The sequence below is a fragment of the Caloenas nicobarica genome, chromosome 17, assembly GCF_036013445.1.
Source record: "Caloenas nicobarica isolate bCalNic1 chromosome 17, bCalNic1.hap1, whole genome shotgun sequence".
Taxonomy (NCBI): Eukaryota; Metazoa; Chordata; class Aves; order Columbiformes; family Columbidae; genus Caloenas; species Caloenas nicobarica.
In genome coordinates this window covers 4,515,508-4,536,169 of record NC_088261.1, presented here as the reverse complement: position 1 = coordinate 4,536,169, position 20,662 = coordinate 4,515,508, and the positions used below count along the sequence as shown (strand labels likewise).

General features: G+C 47.8%; 1 protein-coding gene across 1 annotated transcript in view; it reads right to left on the bottom strand.

The window, feature by feature from the left end:
- Positions 1-20,447, bottom strand: part of PHF12 (PHD finger protein 12) — a 31,108-nt gene extending 10,661 nt beyond the window's left edge. Inside the window, exons 1-8 of the mRNA XM_065646987.1 lie at positions 20,029-20,447; positions 19,520-19,701; positions 5,819-5,891; positions 3,962-4,349; positions 3,331-3,451; positions 2,160-2,292; positions 1,303-1,467; positions 494-655 (exon numbers count right to left, since the gene is read on the bottom strand). Of these exons, the coding sequence (XP_065503059.1) occupies positions 494-655; positions 1,303-1,467; positions 2,160-2,292; positions 3,331-3,451; positions 3,962-4,349; positions 5,819-5,891; positions 19,520-19,701; positions 20,029-20,094 (1,290 nt within the window). The 5' untranslated portion in view covers positions 20,095-20,447. The remainder of the gene's footprint in view (positions 1-493; positions 656-1,302; positions 1,468-2,159; positions 2,293-3,330; positions 3,452-3,961; positions 4,350-5,818; positions 5,892-19,519; positions 19,702-20,028) is intronic.
- Between the last annotated feature and the right edge of the window lie 215 nt (positions 20,448-20,662).

The window sequence follows — 20,662 nt, the reverse complement described above, 5'->3', positions numbered from 1 at the left end:
ACTGACTGCAAAACAACGTTTTCGCATTGTTGAATGCGGCAAGAAGTTTCATACAAGATTTAAACACTCATTTGACCTTGATTTAAAAGTCCAGTTCAACTGGCAATAAAAAGCAACGCAGAACTGTGACGTCAACATACAAACAAGTGTGTCCGAGAGCAGCCTTACATAATCTAAGTGGAAAGTATTTCCCCTCAGGCAGAAAGTAAAAGTGACATATAGACAGAAAGCCCTCAACTCCACTCTTAAGGCCAGAAGACTATTTCACCACTTCCCTGAAGTGTCAAATGAGGAGTTTTACATTTCACCTGGAAAGCCAAAATGAAGGTTTTTTTAATGGGCAACGGGGGCAGAAACAAAACAAGTTATCACCTTCAGACATGATTTTGAGACTGGTTTCCTAGACAACTGCTCTGATCACAGCTGAAATGGAAGAGGATCTTTGTACCAAAGCAACTACAGACACAGAATCCAAGCATTTGACTTCATTTACCTCCTGTTGTTCTGTCTGGCTGGCTAAGTGCTCAGTGTTCAGAAGGTGCTTCTGCAAGGGTTCCTCGGGGATCCCGTTACAGATCAGCTCGCCATCTCTAATTGCTGCAGGCGCAAGTAACGGGGGTGGAAGCCGATATTGGGACTTTATAGCATCAGGAACCTACATTGTAGAGAAAGAAGATCACACATGAGAACAATTACTCAAGAATGACTAGTTAAATAAAGTGCCTAACCAGCACTGCACTCCGTGTTTGCTGCTTTCTGACCCAAAGGAACCCTGCAGACAATACATTAGAAGCTTCAAGGGCTGAGTAGCTTAAATTGATGCAGCTACACTGAAATTAATAGGTTTTATTCCCTTAGGTCAGGCATGACTTCAGCAGAACGTGGTGGCTACAGCATAAAAGAAGTCATGCAAAAAAGGCCAACTAAGAAGGGAAACCCGTATGGCATTTTTCAGGCATTCTGGCAGCAAGTACTCTCTGGGGTTTAACACAGAACACGCAGCAGCCCCAGTTCTGACCGTAGGGCCACCTTCAGTAGGTTTTGTGTTGTACTTTCTAAGCTTGTGCTAGATTTAAATCTTGTAATAGCTGAGCCTTATGGTCGGCAGAAAAAGAGTTTCTTAAATCCTACGTGTAGTGAAGAGTAACTGCTGACTCCCAGACCTCTCACCAACACATTCCTTCAGACCTCACCGTCTTCCTCCTGCCCCAAGCAGCTCTCCCTGCAGGCCGTGCTGGTTTCCCTTCCAAACTAGAACACATACATGGGGATTTTCACCACCAGGTACTCGTTTACACATACCTTCAAACCTTTTCTCTTTACTGATTGAAGAACTCTGCGATTCGGAGGATGTTTCTTATGGATTCGGTTTAAGAAATCCACTTTGACAACGTGCTGAGATATGGTGTCCTGGAACCGGTCAAATACTCGGCACCGATTACTCAAGGTCAAGTTCTTCTGGTTCAGCTGGGTGATCAGATAATGCCACAGGAGTTAGGGATCTGCGGGTCACTCTAATGTACCCTAAGACTTTCCTAACGTCTTGTAGCACTGGCAGTACAGCATCAGCTCAGCTTTAGACTATTTGTTTCCTGCAGCACAAACCATTTCTGTTAAGGGGCACATTGCTGGAGATGAATACAAAAGCATTTAGAGGCCGACCAAGCAGCATCAATGCTCTCAGAAGCAGTTTGTCTGGGCACAAGCCTTTTGTTTCAGCCCCCTGTTTCCTGAGTATTTAAGTCTCAAGTAAACTGCTTTTCCACAAAATGAAAACTCCCTCTTGGAATGAAAGTTTTTTGGGTTAAGCATGCAAAGAATTACTTCCCCTATTTGTAGCACTGTGCTGCTTTGTATCACAGTCCTGGAAGCTCATCTAGATCTTAAGGAGTCCAGTCCGAAAACTAGACAAGCTGTCAGTGAGCCACAATCTGAGCTGTCAGCTTCAGTTACAGGAAGGAGTTCCCCCATCTTTATATTTTATTGCAGATAGCAGCATCATATTCCTTTGGAGAGTGCGTTGCTTGCAGCAGGAGCTTTACAAGCGATACAGGGAGCAATAAGAGCTCAGAAGCTGTTTTACATTTGTTGTACTTTGTCCTTTAATGGACCTGCCAGGTTCCACTCCAGCTCCATACTGCAATCATAGTCCTGCTTACCACCACGTGTTCTATGTGATTTGGGCACATCCATCTACCCAGAGGCATGGCAGTAAGCGGTGGCTCCAGACAATCCATGTGGAACAGGAGTGGGCAATAATCACACTGAATTAGAGGTGCCACTCTGCAGCTCCTGCAAAGAGAGAGCCATATCTTTCTTCCCATACAGAGTATAGCATATAAACCAAACACACAGACAAACTCAACCAACCACTTCAGCTTATCTTTCCCCACCAATTCCCCTGCATCTAAAATTAGGCTTCAGATTTGTAACTTGATCTATATGGTCCTGCAAGACCCACTCAAGGCAAAAGGACTTGCCCGGGCACACGAGGGTTTCTCGGTGCACAAGAGGTCCCTGGGCAGGAGAGGCCATTGCCATAAAGCTGTAAGCACCCATCAGATTCGCATAAGCAACTTTTCAAGTTGACCTTGTGCATTTGTTCTGAGTGGTTTTGTTTAGAGCAGAATTCAGAGATCAAAAAAGAATCTCAGATTTAGGTTATTACAATTTTCCTCAAATGAATCGTGCGTGAAGTTGGGATATTTACTTCAACAAGATGTTCACAGAACGAGTCTCAAAACTCCAGAAAGCTACTAAATCTGATTTCCCAGGCTTTGAAGAAGTCTTCACACTATGACAAAGTCATCAGTTGTTCTCCACCTGAGTCCCCAGCTCACTTACAGAAACTCACTGACTGGGTTCCCGAAATAAAGCTTTTCATTTTCACTGACATGTTGAATTGGGATTTATTTGTGCATTTTTTAAGCATTTATAAAAAGCAGCAGTATTTTGTACTGGCTTTCAGATGTACTATTTCAGCACAATATTCCTATTTGCCTTGGGCTTATATCTCTGTTTCCTAAAGGTCACCTCCTTGCATACTTCCTTCACGAACCATAAACAGATATGACACTTTTCTAAATGACCATCACTTTAGAATTTTTCTTAGTAGAAAAATACTGAAGACGAGACAGCTCACTCTCTTCAGGCTACATTTTAAAACCTTTTACAGCCATGCACGGCTGTAAAAAAAAGATGATTATCCCCCCATTTGTTTAGAGTATTGTAAGCAAGTAGTGAAGGAGAATGAGAACTACTTTTTTCAGCAAGAACTTTGCCCGTGTGAAGGATTCAGCTACAAACAGCTTCCCTAGAAGAGTCACATACCTGTTGCATGTGAAACAGACTTTCACCGGCAAGGGAACCAAACCATTGTGGTCTAACTCGTGTTGTGCTTTCTTGACATTCTTTCCTGTGGTTTCTTCCTTTCTCCTCCTCTTACTAGTACCTGAAAGTAAATTTTAAAAGGCTTTGGGTTACCCACATAGCAGAGATTTGCCTTCTGCTAGATACATAAGGCAGAGGCAAACAGAAAAGGCAGAGAGAGCTGCTTTGCAAACCCTTATCAACCTTAAGTGACAGGGACTGAATTTAAAGGCAGGTATATTTTATACTTAATGTATAGGATGTCACTGAAATGATTAAGTCATTACTTTGTTACTAGATCATCACATCATAAACCAGAAACAAGTATTTTGACAACTGGAATTTTTTTTCTTCAGATCAATGATCTAGACTAAGGTGAGAACAGTAAATAAAGCATCTTTTACAAGAGCTGATGGAGGCGTGGTGTGTAGCAGCAGTGGCCCCACAGCTCAGGGGTACGTCTGTACCCCGTGTTCACCACCGAGCATCACTGGAGCCACAACCACCCAGGAGTCAAGAGCGAAAAGAGGCCAAATAGCAGCAGGACACAACCGCGGACGTCTTCACCAACGCTAGAGGAGCCACCGCTCACCTGGAAGTGCTGTGGTGCAGGTCAGTTCATTCGGCAACTGGAACTGCGTTGGGTTCCTTTCCATGGCAGCAGCAATAAGAAGCTCAAAGGGTCGCTTCAGCTGGGGCTGCCCACAGTCCATTTCTGCAATGGCAGAGTCATCATCCACGTCAATTATGTCCTCATCGACATCATTCTGCTCTGAGTTGGGGGTCTCGGTGCTGGCATTGGATGTGGGAGTGCCAGGCCGGCTCGCTCTCCTTTCCAAGATCCTGGCATGCGCATTAGCCCTGATGCTGCTGCTAGACCTGTCCAACAGGTCTGCGTCACTGGTGGGGGAGGTGGTCCTTTTCCCAGATTTGTCCACCAATCCATTTACCTGCCCCAGCTCTTTCTTCTGTTCTCGCTTCTGCACGACATGAATAGGCAGGCTTATCATGGAGGCCACAAACAAAGCACATCAACCTCGACAAATATGCAATCGAAGACAAAGAGCATCTGAAAAGGCTTGAGCCACTTACTACAACTTCCCCTGTGAAGTCATTAAAGCTTTGACCTAGCAAAAAAGAATTGATTGCAATGTACAGATGACAAAACAGCTGAAGGGAACCAAGCAGGGGGAAGAAAATTAGCATGTCTCTCTCCTTTCAGGATAGCCGTATTTGAGTCCAGATCAGGACAACATTTCACAGCATCTAGTCCTAAATACTTGACGAATCAGCCAACTCTCTGCCAACACTGAGAAATTCCATGCAGACCGTTCATTGTCGATGCAGTCTATTAACCCTGGCAGCACATCCAAACCCGTTATGGAATGAGAAGGTCAGCTCGAGAACAGAGGCACAATATACAAACACCACTCTGCTATCCCTTGACCACAGGAACCTCAAACAAGGTGAGCAGGGAGAACTGCAGCAGAGGAAACAATACACTGGGATCACCATGAGACCCAGTCCCTGCCAGCATCACCAGTACAGATGAACCGACCAATCCACTAAAATGGTCTGTGAAAGGAGCAAAGTGTTATCAGGCCATTTTTAACACAGAAGAGTTGGGGATTTTTTAACCTCTTTCAAAATTTTATTTCTTAAATTTGCAACCTTCATTTTTACTGTTGGCAGATGGCTGAACAGTACTCTGGAAACATAACAAGGCAATCGCTTCAGGAACAAAAGGCTGAGCACACAGTTTTCTTCCAATCTGTTTTGGGTGTCACTTCAAGGGAACACAGTTGCTAGATAGTTTGGTGCAGTTTCTAAACCCTCTGCTATGCAGTCTTACGTAGTCACAGCAATAAGATGTTTACATTGTGCAAGACAGCTTCCTGGAGAAAGAGCATCAAGGGAAAAAAAAAAAAAAAAAAAAAAACAAGCCACAATCTTGCCCAATCATCTCCTCCCCATCCTGTTCAACAGCCCAGGAAATCATAACTCACTGTGATTTCACCCTCTGCTGATGTGCAACTGCTGTGAAGTCACACTTCTAAGAAACACACATTAACCAGAATCGCAGCCCCGATGCCAAAGCTGCATTAACATGAGCCCTGTTTCGCCTGCTCAGCCGTTCCCATCCCTCCGTGCCTCAACTCTTCCTGCTTCCCACAAGTGGGCGCGAGGAAAACAGTTTTAAAAGGCACAGCTTGACAAGAACATAGCGGGCACCTCCATTTTGGTTCCTAGGTTAAAAATACCAGGAGGGTCTCAACGAGACCCCTGAGTTTTCTTTAAGCCTGTTCCTAACAAGCCCTTTGCAACTGTGAGCACAAAGAGCAGCTCCGGTGGAACACATGTACATGCTATGGGGAGAGGAAGGTACAAAACGCAGGTTTCAAAGGGGCAGTCGGAAGGGCAGGGATCACATCTATTCGAGAGGCTTTACCTTGCGGCGTACGGTGCAGCGGTGACACATCCACTCCCCCGGAGGCAGCATCTCCTCGCTGAGCGGAGGGTTGCTGCAAGAGAAACACAAAGCAATGCTTTACTGTTATTTCTGGAAAGCCTCTGCCCACACACACGCAGCCCAAGGCAGGGCAGTTCTGCGGGTTCCACTCCCAGAAGTTCCTCCTTTTCTTCAGAGTGATGCTCCGCGGTTTCGGTCCCCTGTACATCCACTTAGTAAGACATCTCTAGACAGGCTCTCTTCCACGACACCCATCTCATCTCCACCATGCAGCGCGCTCCAGTTTCAGAAGACAGTCTCAGAATTGAATAGCAAAGATAAATGGAGGATTCACTTGTGTGCAACACATAGACCTCCCTCCTAACACCAACACCTCCTTAAATAACTCAATTACTCCATGTTAGACTACACAGATTCCTGTGCAGCAAGCACACTCACGTATCTAGACATCTCCATCCCTCGAATTTGCAGTGCGAGTCCAACTGAACCAGCTGCCGTAAAGCCTCCCCGCTGCTTCTCACGTACTCCATCCCTAATGGTGGAAACCACTTTCTATCTCGAGACGACCCAAATACTCTCAGAAGCGTCACCATACCCAGCTTGCCTTGGCTATGAAGTGAAAGATACATCCTACTCACATGGATCTGCACTTACTATAAAAGCTGTATCACATCAAAATGACATTCTCATTTTAATGCTAGAAATAAACCAAATCAAATTAGACGAAGGAGTAAGAAGGACTATTTTGAGAAACACTTTTCCTTGGTTAAAGGCAGAGCAGCATATGTTAGATGATACACTTTCCTTACAGATCCTACTACTATCTCAAGTACTTTCCAACACCTCTTTATTATGAAGATTTGTTATTTCAGCAAACTGCTGACTGTTGCGGGAAAAGTGCACATGCTGTCAGATGAACAGCTAGTTACCACGCAGCGCGGCTTTAAAGTGTGCTTTTAAAACTTCTGCCTGCTGATGCTAGAGACAGCTGCCTTGCAAGTCAGATCTCTTGTGCTGAGCACCCCATGGATGCATTACTGCAGGACCGGGAAGCTCCATTTCCCACTAACCGGCAAAGGGGGCACAAGGGATCCAGCTGGGCCCGACTGGGTTACAAGGGATCGAGCAGCAGTGTGGCCACACCGGCAAGGAGCTTACCAGACCTGCCCAAGAGCCAGGCTGCGGTTCCTTTAGGAGTCTCTACGCTGTCTGTTGCATCTACAGTCAAACATCAAACCAAATCCACGTTGAGTGTGAACAAGTCTCCAGCACCGACAAGCCAGAGAGCGTAAGACGAAATTTGTTGGCCAGCAATAGCTGTGCTTTGTGGCAAAGGGAGAGGCCGTCTTCCTCAAAAAATCTTGCTCCTAGCACAGGGAAATGGCTCAGGATGCCAGCCCAGGCTCCCGAGCTGGAGCTGTAAAAACAAACACGCTTCCTTTGTTTGAACAGAGTCCCGGCGAGCCTCTCCCCGGCAGAAACCCCGCGCAGGTACCGCGGCCCGCCGGCGGCACGCTCCGGCCCGCGACGCCGCGAGACTGACGGAAGAACCGCAGCAAGAACCAAACTGGTAATAACCTCGGCATTTCTGGTGTCGGGCTCTGGGGAATTCAGTCGAGCCAACACATCTGGCAGCCATTTTGAGGAGGAGCGCAGGGTTTCAGAGGCCTCCGTGTTCCAGGCGCTCCAGAAACGCAGCGCTCGGCTCACACACACACGCACCGTCGTACCTGCAGCTTCTGGTTCTCATTTCCTGCAGGACTTGGATGAACAAGAGATCAGGCTCTAGACTACACCAAAGCCTCAGCTACTGGCTGCTTTGCATGAAGTCGCAAATATTTGGCTGAAACAGTAACTTCCCCCCCCAGCCCCAAATTAATCTTTTGCTAATTGAAGCAGGGAACAGGGGCTGGAAGGAGGAGAGTAACAAATGGTCCCCGTGTGCTTGCTGGAAAATAAATCCATTACGAGTCCTGAGGTGGATCCTGCAATAGCTCAGGTTTTACTCCTGCTGGAAACCGAGCTCTTAGATCTGCAGCTACAGCAAGTACAGATTCATCTGGCTCATTCCCCCCTCCCAGCACCCCAGGGGAAAGAAAAAAAACCAACCCTGCAGATTTTGATTTGTTCATAGTGAATTTTAGCCCTCTGAAGCTACCGCCGAGCGCGCCCGAACTGCTGGAAACACGTCTGCCCCATCTCGGCGCCGCGGCGTGCCAGGGATCCACGCGCTGCCAGGCGCCTCGGGTTATTTGTTTTAAAACTGTTACCTCAATCTTACGCATTTTACAATGAAACAATTAATAACCACGGCGAATCCTGGGAGCTGCCTGGAAGAGTTAGAACAGGTTTCTTCTTAAGTGCGTATGTTATTGTCCCATTTGTTATGTCTGAATTATCTGCTCAATAACCATGAGATCCTACACATACAGTACTCTCAAATGACGGCTTAGAGAAGCATTTTAACGAGCGCTGCTACCCAAAGGGCTGGGGAAGGAGGGGGAAAGATCAGTTTCAGACCAGCAGCAAGGTCTGAGCCCTCAGACTACCCTCCGAGTTTTTTTGCTTGCTCTCCAGGCCTAACTGCTATAGCAAGTGTATTAAAAGACAGATTCTGCTTCTCCTGGTTAATGCACTGTTCATCAAGGCGGCTCGCTGCACTAACAAAGACTGATGAGCGCTGCTCCGGCACCGCCGGGCTCCCCGCGAGCAGAGAGCGCGTCCTGGGCCCCCGCAGAACGCCGGGGAAGCGCTAACGAACGCCGTTTTAATTGACTAGTTACGACCGCATTCTTCAACCTTTTACTGTAAGTGTAAGAGAAACTGACTCTTAAATCTGAACAAGGAACTTGCTCTTCATACCCAAGGTAAGAATTAGGAGTTTGGCAAGAGCGCCCCAGCCGTTTTCTGCCCATCTTTCATGGGTTCATTAGCACGCACATCTCCAGCCCTTGGTGTCCACTGCCAACAGGACCTGGAATTGTACAGCACCAACTTTATCTTCAGCTACAACATGTCTCCTTTCGACTACATGCCAATCCGTGGTACCGTTGCACACAATTTGGCTGAACCTTCATTTCAGAAGGTTTCCCCTTTTGCCATCACAGGTAAGAGTGGTGGCCCGCACTGTTTTACCTGGAAGGTTTGGGGTGACCTGAATCAAAGCTGCTCAGCAGAATACGTTTCTGAATTTAAGACAATGACAGCTCCAAAGAAGCGAGTCTGACTTTCAAGGTTAATATCTATACAAACACCTGGAAGACCAGCTCTTTTAAAGCCTTTGAAAACTAAAGGCGATGTTAATTACTGCCTCTTCAAAAGGAACAATACTGATACAAAGTCATTTGCCGTAATGCCAGTCTCATTGCTTTTTCTAAAAAAGTTAAATACCATCTCCCAAAATTCATACCAGATTTGTGGTGTCAAGACTTGCTCTTATAAACTTTTGGACGAGCTCCCATGGTCAGAACATTATGCAAAGCCTCTCTTAAATAAAATCTAAACGGCGACGATGAAATTTTTAAAATCTCCAAGAGTCACCCATATATTAGGAGTTTGTATCAAGCAAACAATAGCATGAAGCTACTTGGCTTTTCAATTTCACACTCCGGAGCTCTCGTACATCAGATGCCTGTTGTTAGTGCAAATCCCCTAAGTACTCTTCACTTTGCTGACCCCAATAAATAAGTAAACGAACGCTGAAAGGAATGGCACCTTCTTCAATACAAACTGGGCCAGAGCTCCCAAAGGAACCAGTGAGAAGCAAACCTGAAGTTATTTACACATTCCTGGTGGGCATCTTCCCTGGAGGGCACATGGATGGCAAGGAGAGCAGCTCCGGACCCACTGGGCTACAGCTGGAAAACAAACCGGTGTCTGGCAAATCTTGCTTGGACAACTTGTCTTTGATGGCAGTTGTCGTCAACAACCAGACTTCAATATGTTTTTTTTTTTCTGTGCAGGTGAAAATATTAATAGTAAGCCCACAAAAAAAATAGTAGGCAAGGACGTTTTTCCTTCTCAGAAATCTCATTATTAACTTACTAAGACTCAATGACAAGCTTATAATGAAGGATTCTGGTTACGTTTGCCAGTTAGATAAAGGAAAAAGGCTTTTGGCTCTTCTATTGGCCTCCTATTTATCCCGGTGATGGATAGAGCTACAGCTGCTCTACCAGCTCCATAAAGAACAAGGCTCCCTGGCTTCCTATGGCAGGGCCGCCACGAAAACAAACCGGGGAACCAGCCTCGCTGTCAGCACGGGACAAGCGCCCCATTGAGAAAGGCAGAAAGTTGCATCATTTACAAATTCAGCTCTTTTACTGCGCCCAAGTGACACACTTCTGTTCACAGCTGCTCCAAAACCCTGCGGGAGGAGTACACCTGGAACCCAGCGCCGGGAGCCTCTACCTTATAGATAATAAAAACCCCACTAAACAATTAATAGCTGCAGCCCGTTCCCAGTTCCATTGCACTCTCTTACCTTCCTATTGCGATCACTGGATTAAACACGAGTTTACTCTTTTCTGCAGACAGAAGTCAGACCTGACAGATGGTTATGAGGAACACTGGCAGCTCTCTCCTCTATCCCAGCAGCGTCAGGATTATTCCTCAGCACAAACTACTCAGTGCAGGTCTACAAGTTCTACATGGAGAAAGTCATGACACTCAGGAGTACAAAAAACATTCCTCCTGATGAAGCCTAAGATTTCTCAAGCACCAAAGCAGAGATGACAAAACTTCAGGTAAGCCTGGCTTAAGTTCTGTTCTTCAGAGACCTGTAAGTGTGGCCTGATCATATTAACACTTAGAGAGTCTCAGGAACTTTCTGGTCTTGATTAGGCTCACACTTTTTGTAAGTTGTACCTACTCAAAGCCAGTAGTGCCGTTCACATTAACTACAGAGCATCAGCCACTACACTTTTATCTGTGCTGCAATTCCTTCTCCTGAGGGAAGGAGAGAAAAAAATCCTCAATAGCAGCCAGCATAACTTTGTTTACATTGAAGTGAAAGCCTCGAGCATGCATATAAAAAGTTTTAAATTACTAACGTCCAGCAAGGAGACCTGGACATCACCGGACAGGTCGGTACATGATTATTTCAGCTGCCACTGTGCAAGGAAAGGAACCAAAATCACCATTTATGCCAGTTATGCCATCACCTGGAACGCTGCATCCGCTTAGCACGCATCCTTCCAACAGCACGGCCAGGGTTGGAAAAAAGGCTCAGCAACAGAGAACAGAAGCAGGATTGAAACACCATTATATGGCCAGACAGAGAGAAACACTGGAAATCAGAAAAGTTCCCCCCAACGTGATGAAGTAGAACTTTTTTTTTGGTCTCAGACCTGACGAGCATAAGAGTCCAATAAACTGGATAAGCTGTGTGTAAACATGTGATCACCTGATGTAATTAGTTACTTCTATTTATAGAAAGAACCTGGCCCACAGAGACCATTCCCTAGACAACTCTTTAGTTATTACCCTCGTTAACAGCTGACAATAAATTAAAGGAAGTATTGTTTTTTTAGGATATTAAATTTCCATATATACATATATTGAATAGCTCTGTGTAAATATGCACAAAAAGGTGTACAATACCATCTGTACTGCACTGAGATTTTTTTTTTTAAATTAAAGTTTGGTTGGTTATGAACTCTGATATTTGGGACATATCCGCTAGCTTTGTATTTATAAGGACAAATCATGGAAGTCGGTAGGAAGACTTGCTGACTTTGGAAAATTTGGGTCAGACCCAGAAATTCAGGCATTCTGCACATCCTGACTCTGGTTTCTTTCCTGTGCACTCACGCCTGTGCTGCAGACAATAGTAACAATAGCTTGAATTCAATGTCCAGATTCATTATTGAGTGTTCAGATCTTTATAACACCCTCTTCTTAACAGATTAGAAGTCATCTTCTCAAAGCAGGATGACACGCAGGGCAGCATCAGGGAAAAGAAAGAGGGCTGAGGAACAACACAGCTCTTGTGAGAATCTCTTCATCCAATTTTGTCTTTAAAGAACAATAAATGAAGAGACATCTCTGGTGGGGAAAAAAAATATATAATCAAAACACAGGTCTGAGAGGTTTCTGAGAAGTGAACACATTCAGCTCCAGCCATACCGAATGTGTTCAAAGGAGATGGGGGTGAAAGGACAGAAGCAATAAGGTGGAAAAAAGGAAAGCAGCACATCAGAAGAGGATGAAGGACAGACCCATAAAAGCAAAAGCGTGCATTTATCTTCACATGGGCACAAGGGAAGTAGAATCCTGACATCTACATGCGGACCAGGCTTTCCCAAGAACATTGGGGAGGAGAGGGAAAAGAGTAACAATAGAAATATCCACCAAAAAAACCTCTTAAAGCACGTTATAAATTCTTTTCCAGATCACCTTCACATCCTGCTCCTGTTGCTATTCTAGACTGAGATCGCCGGGAAGTCCACATGACGCCTTGCCCAAAGTCAGAGGCTGCACAGGCAGGTGTTTCACACCAATCACCGGCACCTGCCAGAAATCCAGCGTGGGGTTTTCAGCCGGCTAAATCGCATCCTCAGGCCGCTGCTTTCTGCAGGGTTCAAAGTCGGAAATCTCCAGCTCCATCTAGTTTACTTCAAGCGACTCGTGCAGAGCAGATGTCAGCAGAACCGGGTTAGAGCTGGGTTCAGGCGCTAGATTTCCCCCAGCTGGCTGAGATGCTCTTTGCCTTTTGTACTCAAGATCTGACACACCAACTGGAAAAATGATTTATGGAATTTTTTCTTCTTCATTTTTTGGTTAAAGGGAACGTTTACTCCATACCCTAAAAAGGTATGTAATTGCGTTACAACTGATATCTGTCAACCCCCTTATTAAAGAGAAGGTACAGCACTATTTTTACTCGGCTTACAGAGTTACTGGATACTGCAGCATTCCTCCGAGGAAGCTGGGCAGACATCTAGCGAGCGGTGGAGTTGGAGGCAGCGTAAATCGACTACTGCAGGAAGAAAAAGCCAGTTCTGACAATCTGACTGTGTCACAAAAATCACAAGTTGAGCCAGTAACCTGACGTGGCAAGATGCTTTTTGCTTACACTCGCTCATTTCAAATCCAGCACTTCATACCCCTATAACAAAGCCATATTATACTCTCAGATACATTAGCATTTTCACAAGTCCAAGCTTACTTCCTGACTGGTTTAAAAAACAAAACCCACAACAGGTACATCCTTCTTACATGTGATTTATATTGCAACAGGCAGCACTCCCTAAATATTCAGACTTTGTAACACATGCTTTCAGGAAGATACACCTCTTTCCTACTCTGGAAGTAGCTGCTCCCTTTCTTCAGAGCAGATTCTTGCTATTTGCCACCAACTCAAAGATTAACAAGGGCTCCAGAGCACAGGAAAAACTCAGGAACCTGGCACGTACCAGCAAGTCAGTCTAGCAATAAAAGCAGTTTAACATCCACTTGTGTGGGTCAATAAACAGAAGAATTGCTGTTAGTGCCTTTACTGTGTAGAAAAATTGTTTCAGTATCGGTGCTGCAACTGAAATCTTGAATTGGCTCAGCCTGTCCTGCACATGGAGCCCTGTCCTCTGTGCAGGTGGTTCTTCACACCACAACGGCACCTACAACCCGAGGCAAAAAGGTCAGTTTCACAGGGAAAAAAAAAAAATCCATTTTTCATCCCAACCCCTACTATATAAACACAGTTCTGTCGCTGACAGCAGTATGGGGGCTCTCCCCACCCAAAATGTCCTTCACACCCGCTGTAACTGAAGCACAGTGGGTGTCAGACATGCTGATCGCAACTTGCTTCCCATTTCCTACCTCCACCTGAAGCAACACTGCGAAATGGAGAGGGGAGAATTCTGAGAGTACTCTATGATTTTGTGTCATAAACACAGCAGCCCTCCCATTCCCAGCTATAAGATCCACAGGCAGCTGCACAACCTTAACAACGCCAAGCTTGTACGTGATAAAGAGACACAAGTTAAACGGAGGTGAATATATTTACGAGATAGTGCTAAGATTTCCATAACAAACAGTAATTAGCAGATTGGTATTATGAATCTAATCCAATTAAGAATTTTCTTTGCAAATGCCTGGAGGAGCTGGAATTCCTCTGGGAAGACCTTTCCGCGTTTTGCAAGGCTCCTGTGAGTCACGCCTGCAGGTCTGACACACCGGGAAAGACCAGGGAACAAAGCCCTGAGCTCCACCTCGAATCCAGCCGCTGAATTTGGGGAGGCCACTCAAAAACAGGCCCTGCACCAGCACAGAAAAAAGGACTCCTCAGTTCCACGAGTCCCAGTCAGCATAAAATTGGCGCTTTCCCAAGCAAAAGGACAAAACGGTGGAGAACTTTCCTTATTAACAGTCTCGCACCGTGCCCTTTTAAACAGCTTCAGATCCCTACGGATGTTGGGTGTAACGCTAGTCTGTACAGCAGCCGTGGCTGAAGACAAAGAGTAAGTCAAGCAGTTTAATGTTGACTTTGACAGAATCCTAAGTCTTTGCTCCCACTGCTTTCCGCTGACGCTGAGAATGGCGGCAGCGATTCGCAGCTTGGTCTGAATGCCCAGCTCTTGCCCACGCTGCAAAATCTGCTCACGCTCAGCTTAACAAGAGCAACACGCATGCACACGCAGGTGAGAATCGTGGTTTGCAAGTCCCAAAATTCGATTAGTTCATCAAATTCTTACTGTGGATAGTTTTCTGGCGCCCTCAGCTCACACCCGTAGGTTTAGGCTGACCTTATCTGCCTTTGCATCGAGAGATTTAGGACAAAACAAGGAGAGCAAAAGAGCTCATTGGTACAACTTCGCTGAACAGAACTGCCAAGGCTGATCATGTTACCACATCTGCAGACACATGCGCAGTCACCCTCGCACGGAGAAACCGAGCCAGCGCGACTGCTTCCTTCTGGTTTAGGACTAAGACTACACTGGCCCTGACGCTACCAAAACATCAGAATCAAAGATACATAAAAATAAAAGTTGTTGCGTTCTTAAAAAAAGTGTATTGTTTAACAAACTACCAGTTAAGATACATTTAATTTAATGTTTGAAATGGAACAGTTTGCTCTCTGTTCTTTAAGATGCAATTACATGAATATTAAAGTAGGTTTTTGCCAGTCATTTAATGGGGAAAAAAATGAAACAAAACTAAACAGAAAGCCTCACAATAAAAACTTTCTGCAATTAAACTACAAGCTTTTTTGAAGCTGTCAGAAGTGCCAGTGTGTAAGAGCTACAACACATGTAATTCGATGTAATGAAACTCCACTCCTCTGCAACTCACTGTTAGGCCTGAAGTTAAGTCAGCACCTTCCTGGACATCCTGGGCTCCTTCAGCCCATTCAAAGCTCCACCTGAAACTCCTGGGGCAGCCAAAGATGCCCATTAAGGGAAGGATTAGCTAAGACAATGGACAGGCTGATGTTTCCCTCCCCTCACACAGAATGGATATTTGAATAAAAAACCCCAAGCTAGACCGAACGCCAAGATAAGGCAGGACAATTTAGACCTGAATAAGGCACGGAAAGAGTTATTGCTGTCCTGCCAGCCAAACACAACTTTTTTTCCATTCTTTGTGCAAAGCACTTAACTGACCTGACTCATAGAAAATATGCAAAACTCCAGCTAGTTCAGCTTCCTCTGCTTCTCCTTGCAGCTCTGCTGCTCCAGTTCTTCGACAACCAGCTGCCAAAGCAGGGGCAAAACGGAGCCAAACGCTCCAAATATAATCACAAAGTGGCAAAAAGTTTGATGGAGCTACCAGGTCCCAGTACAGAAGCAGAGAACCTCTCGCAGCAGCTACTGGAAGCCTTTTGCTGGGCTGTGCCGCAAAACTGGCATCGTCTCTTTACCGTAACCGGCAGCTTTAGGCAACTCGGGTCACTTTGCCATTCACAGCCAGCAGCGAGCGATTTGTAAGAACAGCAGCATTCAGCAAGGTTAGCGATTTTGGGCTCCTCCAACCAGAAACTCGGGCAGTGAGAGTTTAAAAAAAAAAAAAAAAAAAAAGAGAAAAAACAAACACGAAACTGTTCTGTGTTAGTTCTCCCTCCTGTTGTCACTCCCCTCCCCCAGCTTGTTAACTAAACTTTTCCTCTCCCAGGGATCTTTCTAATCCTTCAGCGAAGCTGTAATGAATTTGCAACATCAGTCACTTTGCAAACGTGAATCAAGTTTACGGCGAGCTCAAGAAAATAAGGGGAATTCTAACAATCGCACAACCGGGAGGACATAAACGGGGAAGAATAGCAGAAGTACTGGAAAATTGGTTTTTCAATCATATAAAGGAGGAGCGTACAGCATTCCCAGGGGCCTGGGTTAAGGCAGAACACCAGAATGAAAATGCACGCTGCACTGTTTCCCAAAGCAGCAGGTCATGGGCAAACAGCATAACAAAAAACAGTCTTCAGCTAAAAAGGCTCACGTTCTGTTTTCAAGAAATATTAGAGACAGAAAAAAAAAACCTCCCTGGAAAGTCAAACCTGAGGACAGTCACCTGACTATGATATTAATCCAAGTATGTTGAAACTAAGTATCTGGAAGAGATTTCACACTTTCCTGTATCCCACCCACCAAGACAGTTTATCTGCAGCAGGGCTGGTGGCAATAATGGACTTTTACAGCACCTGTAAGAGTTTTACGCCGAACTAGCGATTCTGAAACAGAGTTGTGAGAAGAACTGACACCCAAGAGATGAACTGGGAAGCCACGTCCACCCACGTTAATTCAGGAGAGCAGTTGTTCCCACAGCATATCAACAACACTTGTTGTTTACCACCGCAGACATGTAAAACTATCAGACTCGGAAAGTTTTGGGGGTTTTGGCCGCGCACCTTCTGTTTTCTGTAGAAGAGGTTTAGGTGCTAAATTGAAGTTGAGGCAAACTGGTGAAGTCTGAGAACCGCACGCTTGCCTAACGAAGCCAACTTGCTCGCTACAGGTTTAAACAACACGATACAGAAGAGCCTTTTCTACACAGGAAGAAACAAAACCCATTTATGGGCCACTGAATTGCGTTTACTCCTGGGTTAGTCCCCAGCCTACTGCGTGACTTGGGCTCATCACACCCTCGTCATTCATTTTCTTTTATAATATGGCCTCTCCTATACGGTTTTAATCAATTCATTAAAAATCCTACAGCAATTAAGAGCTGCTCTTCATTTTTTTTTCTTTCTATATTGATAATAAATGCGACCTGGTATTAAAGCTTACAATAAATATTTAAAGAACAGGTAAGCTGTCGACACAATTCAGCTAGTATGCCCCAGCAGTGTACTTAAGCTGCTATTCAAATGACTTAAAACAAGCATTGTGTTATAGCTGCTGTTCTTTAAATAAAAAAAGGAGGCAGAAAGGAAGTTGCAAGTGCTGCCTTTAAGCTTAAGTTTATATTCAGAACAGAAGTTTACTTTAAGCAAGATGTAGGAGGCAAAGGGAAGAAAACATGAAAACAAAACCTGAGCATCCCTTTGAAACAACATGGTTCACCTGAAAGCCTTGGCTGAGCGATGGACAGAGATCCACGAGCAGGGGGGCAGAGCTGGGCCCAACCAGAGGCCTTTAGGCCAAGCCTATCCAGCACAGCTCCAGACCAAGCCTCCTCCCGCAGCAGAGTCTGGGCTGCTGTCAAAATGATCATCCGAGAGATACCCCGGGAAAGGCAACAAATACAGTGAGAAAGCGTAATCAGGATTGCCCCTTCCATTTCTGTTCTGAAGGCTGACTAGCTAGTCAAATACGTATTTTTTAATAATTATAACGCAACTAACTTGAGTACAGCCAAAGCTTTACAAATATCTGATTTACATGGCTCACTAACTACAAGAAACTTGCCAAATCGAGCCATGAAATTTAGCCAGATTTAGCTCCGTACAAAGCGGTCCCATTTACAGTTGGGACTAACTAGGATTCCGAGTCAATCAGGAAACTCTACAGTGTTAGCCACAGCTCCTCCATCTCAAAACATGCAGTTTTAGCCATAGCTTGAGCCTCATTAAGAGAAGGCTCAGGACGTGTTCAGTAGCATCTGGAAGCAAACGCTGAGTTTTAAGCAACTACATCCAATAGAAGAAAATAACACTCCTTAAAACATAGCTCACCAAGGAGGCTAGACAAAAAAAAAAAAATTAGCGTTCTCTTAGTAAATATTAGAGGATCTGCACCACCACCAGTAGCACTTCCTCAGGGTAGGAGGGATGATGTCATGGCTGCACGCTACAGCATTGTCGGTTCATCTGGCTGCACGCTGCTAACGGGACACTCCCTACAGACCTGTGACCGCACACTCAGTTTCCCTGGTATCAGCAATCAGTTTAATAAAAGTTCAGAGACCTGCAATTAGCATATAAACACGGTATAACCACCAAGCAAAAAGAAGAAAAAAATAAAAACAGAAAAAAAAAAAAAAGCAAAGCGGAGACAGCTGTAACAGGATGGCAAACAAAGCTCCAAAGCATGAAAGAGAGAAAGGAATGTGGTTAAAAAATCTCCCCTAAGGAACAGTACTCTGCACGCCCAAGCTCCAGCTGTTTGACTTGCCCTGTTCCCTCCTCCACTCCATTATCCACCCTGGCTGCTCTAATTTAACACAAACCGCCCGCCTGCGCCAACTCTTGGAGGGGAGATTCGGGTGAAGCGGCCTCAGATGCGTCTGGGCTCCCGGTGCAGAAAGGTAAAAAACTTTGGGGCGGAAAGTTGAGGCGCCTTTGGCAGGTCGCTTTGTGCCAAGAGCTTAGGGAGCTGCGAGAGAAGGCGGCAAGAGTCCTTCCCCGCTGCAGCCTCCGCCGACCAGAGCTCTGCCACCGCCTCCACGCACACCTCGACACCCAGATTTGCACGCAGAAAGATCTGCCTTCATCAACAAAGCCACGCAACTCCCGGCGAGGGGACCCGACTGCCCCCCAGTTCACAGCAGTCACCCCCACAGAGGAAACAAGCAGATCTGAAGAGTCAGGAGAAAGGAAAAAAAGGAGGGAAAGGAATAAAACCGGCCAATTTTAAAGTCCGGAGGCCTGGCTTTCCACAGGGAAGGTATTTTCACGTTGGAGATACTGGGGGGAGGGCCGCGAGGGTTTGGAAGTCATATATGCAGCCAAAATGGCGCTGAGAATAAAAATATAATTTAAAGGAAGGTCGCCATATTGTAAACAGTGAGGCAGGGAGACACAGAGACAGCAACCTCCATTATTCCCAGCAGCTGCAGCAGCACGGAAGCGCTGGGAACGTCAGGCCTGGCGCGGAGACGCCACCGCCGCTTCCCGCCCCCCCGCCCGGATCTCTCTCCGGAGATCCCCCCCAAAGCAAAGCACCCTTAGAGAGGGGTGAGGAGGGGAAGTTTTTCTGCCCGGGGGGGGACGGGTTGGAAGGCTGGGATGGGGCAGCAGCAAAGCAGCCAGGCCCGCGCAACCAGCAGCCTCGCTCCTCCTCTTGGCTGCTGCTCAGCACAAAAAGAAAGGCGGGTGCTGGACCCCCCACCCCCGGAGAAAGCGGCGAGGGGGCTTTTTGCCCTGGCTGCTCAGAGGGATGGACCCAAGCAGGGTGTGCGGCTCCTTTTTGTCCCTGCCCAGGACTGTGTCCCCCCTGTCTCCAGGCAAAGCAGGGACCTAACGGGAAGCGGGATCTGCCGGAGGGAAGGAAGCAGCTGCCGGGCCGCGGGGACAGCAGCGAGCCTTACCAGCACTGGAGGTGGAACGCGGCGGGGCAGTGATCGCAGCACAGCAGATCCCCTCCTTCCTTGCAGCTATCGCAGCTATCGTGGTTAGTGGCCCTGCCACTTCGCCTGGGCTCCTTCTCGAGCCTCCTGCTCTTCTTCTCCCCATCTTCGCTCTTGGGGGGAGCCAGGAGGGCTTGGATTTGCTGCACATGGACGGACAGACAGACAGAAAGGGGCTCTGAGGGGCTGGGATGGACCCTGACCCCGAGCACCCTTCTCCCGGCTGCTGGACCGGGGAGAGCGACCCCGGCCCGCCGGGGGGGCCACGGGGCCTGTGCCGGGTCCGCCCCGCCCGCCGGGCCCGTGTCCGGGAAGGCCTCTCCCGGGGATTGGGCGAGCCGCCTCGGTCCCTCCGCGCTTCCTTGTATGGCCACGGGGCTCCGGAGGGGGGGGCGGGGGGTCCCCTCACCATCCTGCAGCCCCGCGGCCTCCCCCGGCCGGGCCCCCCCCCGCCGCGGCCCGGGCCTCACCTCCATGAGCCCCCCGGAGGTGTCCAGGTCGTAGACGATCGTCTTGGTCTCCATCTTCTCCCACATTCATCCAGCCCGGGAGCGGCCCCGAGAGCCCCCCCCCGCAGCGAGAGGGAGCGGAGCGGGGGGTGGAGGGCGGGGGTGGCCCCTCAGCGGCGGCGGCTCCGCGACGAGGAGGGGGCGGCGGGAGCGGGCGGCGGGGCCTAGCCCACGGGCCGCTGCGGCTTGCCCGTCGTCCTCCTCCTCCTCCAGCCGGGCCCGGGGGCGGCTGCGGGGGTCCCCGCGCCCGCTGCCATGCCGCGCAAGGGGGGGGGGAGGGAGGGGGCGGCGCAGCCCCGCGCCCGCCGCCGCCGCACACGCACCGCGCACGCACCACACGCAGGCGGCGCCGACGCTCAGGGCCCCGCCGCCGCCACCGCCGCCGCGCCGCCCGCGCATGCGCAGACCGCGCCCCGCCGCCCGGGGGGGGGTCCCCCCGCCCTCTCCGCCGCCCCGCGCGCACGCGCGGCCCCGCGCCGCCGCCCCTCCCCCCTCCCCGCCGCCTCCCGCTCTCGGCCCTGGCGCGGCGGGGGGGGGGAGCAGGGGGGGAGCGCACGCCCCGCCATTGCGCAGGCGCGGCTCTGGCACCGCCCCC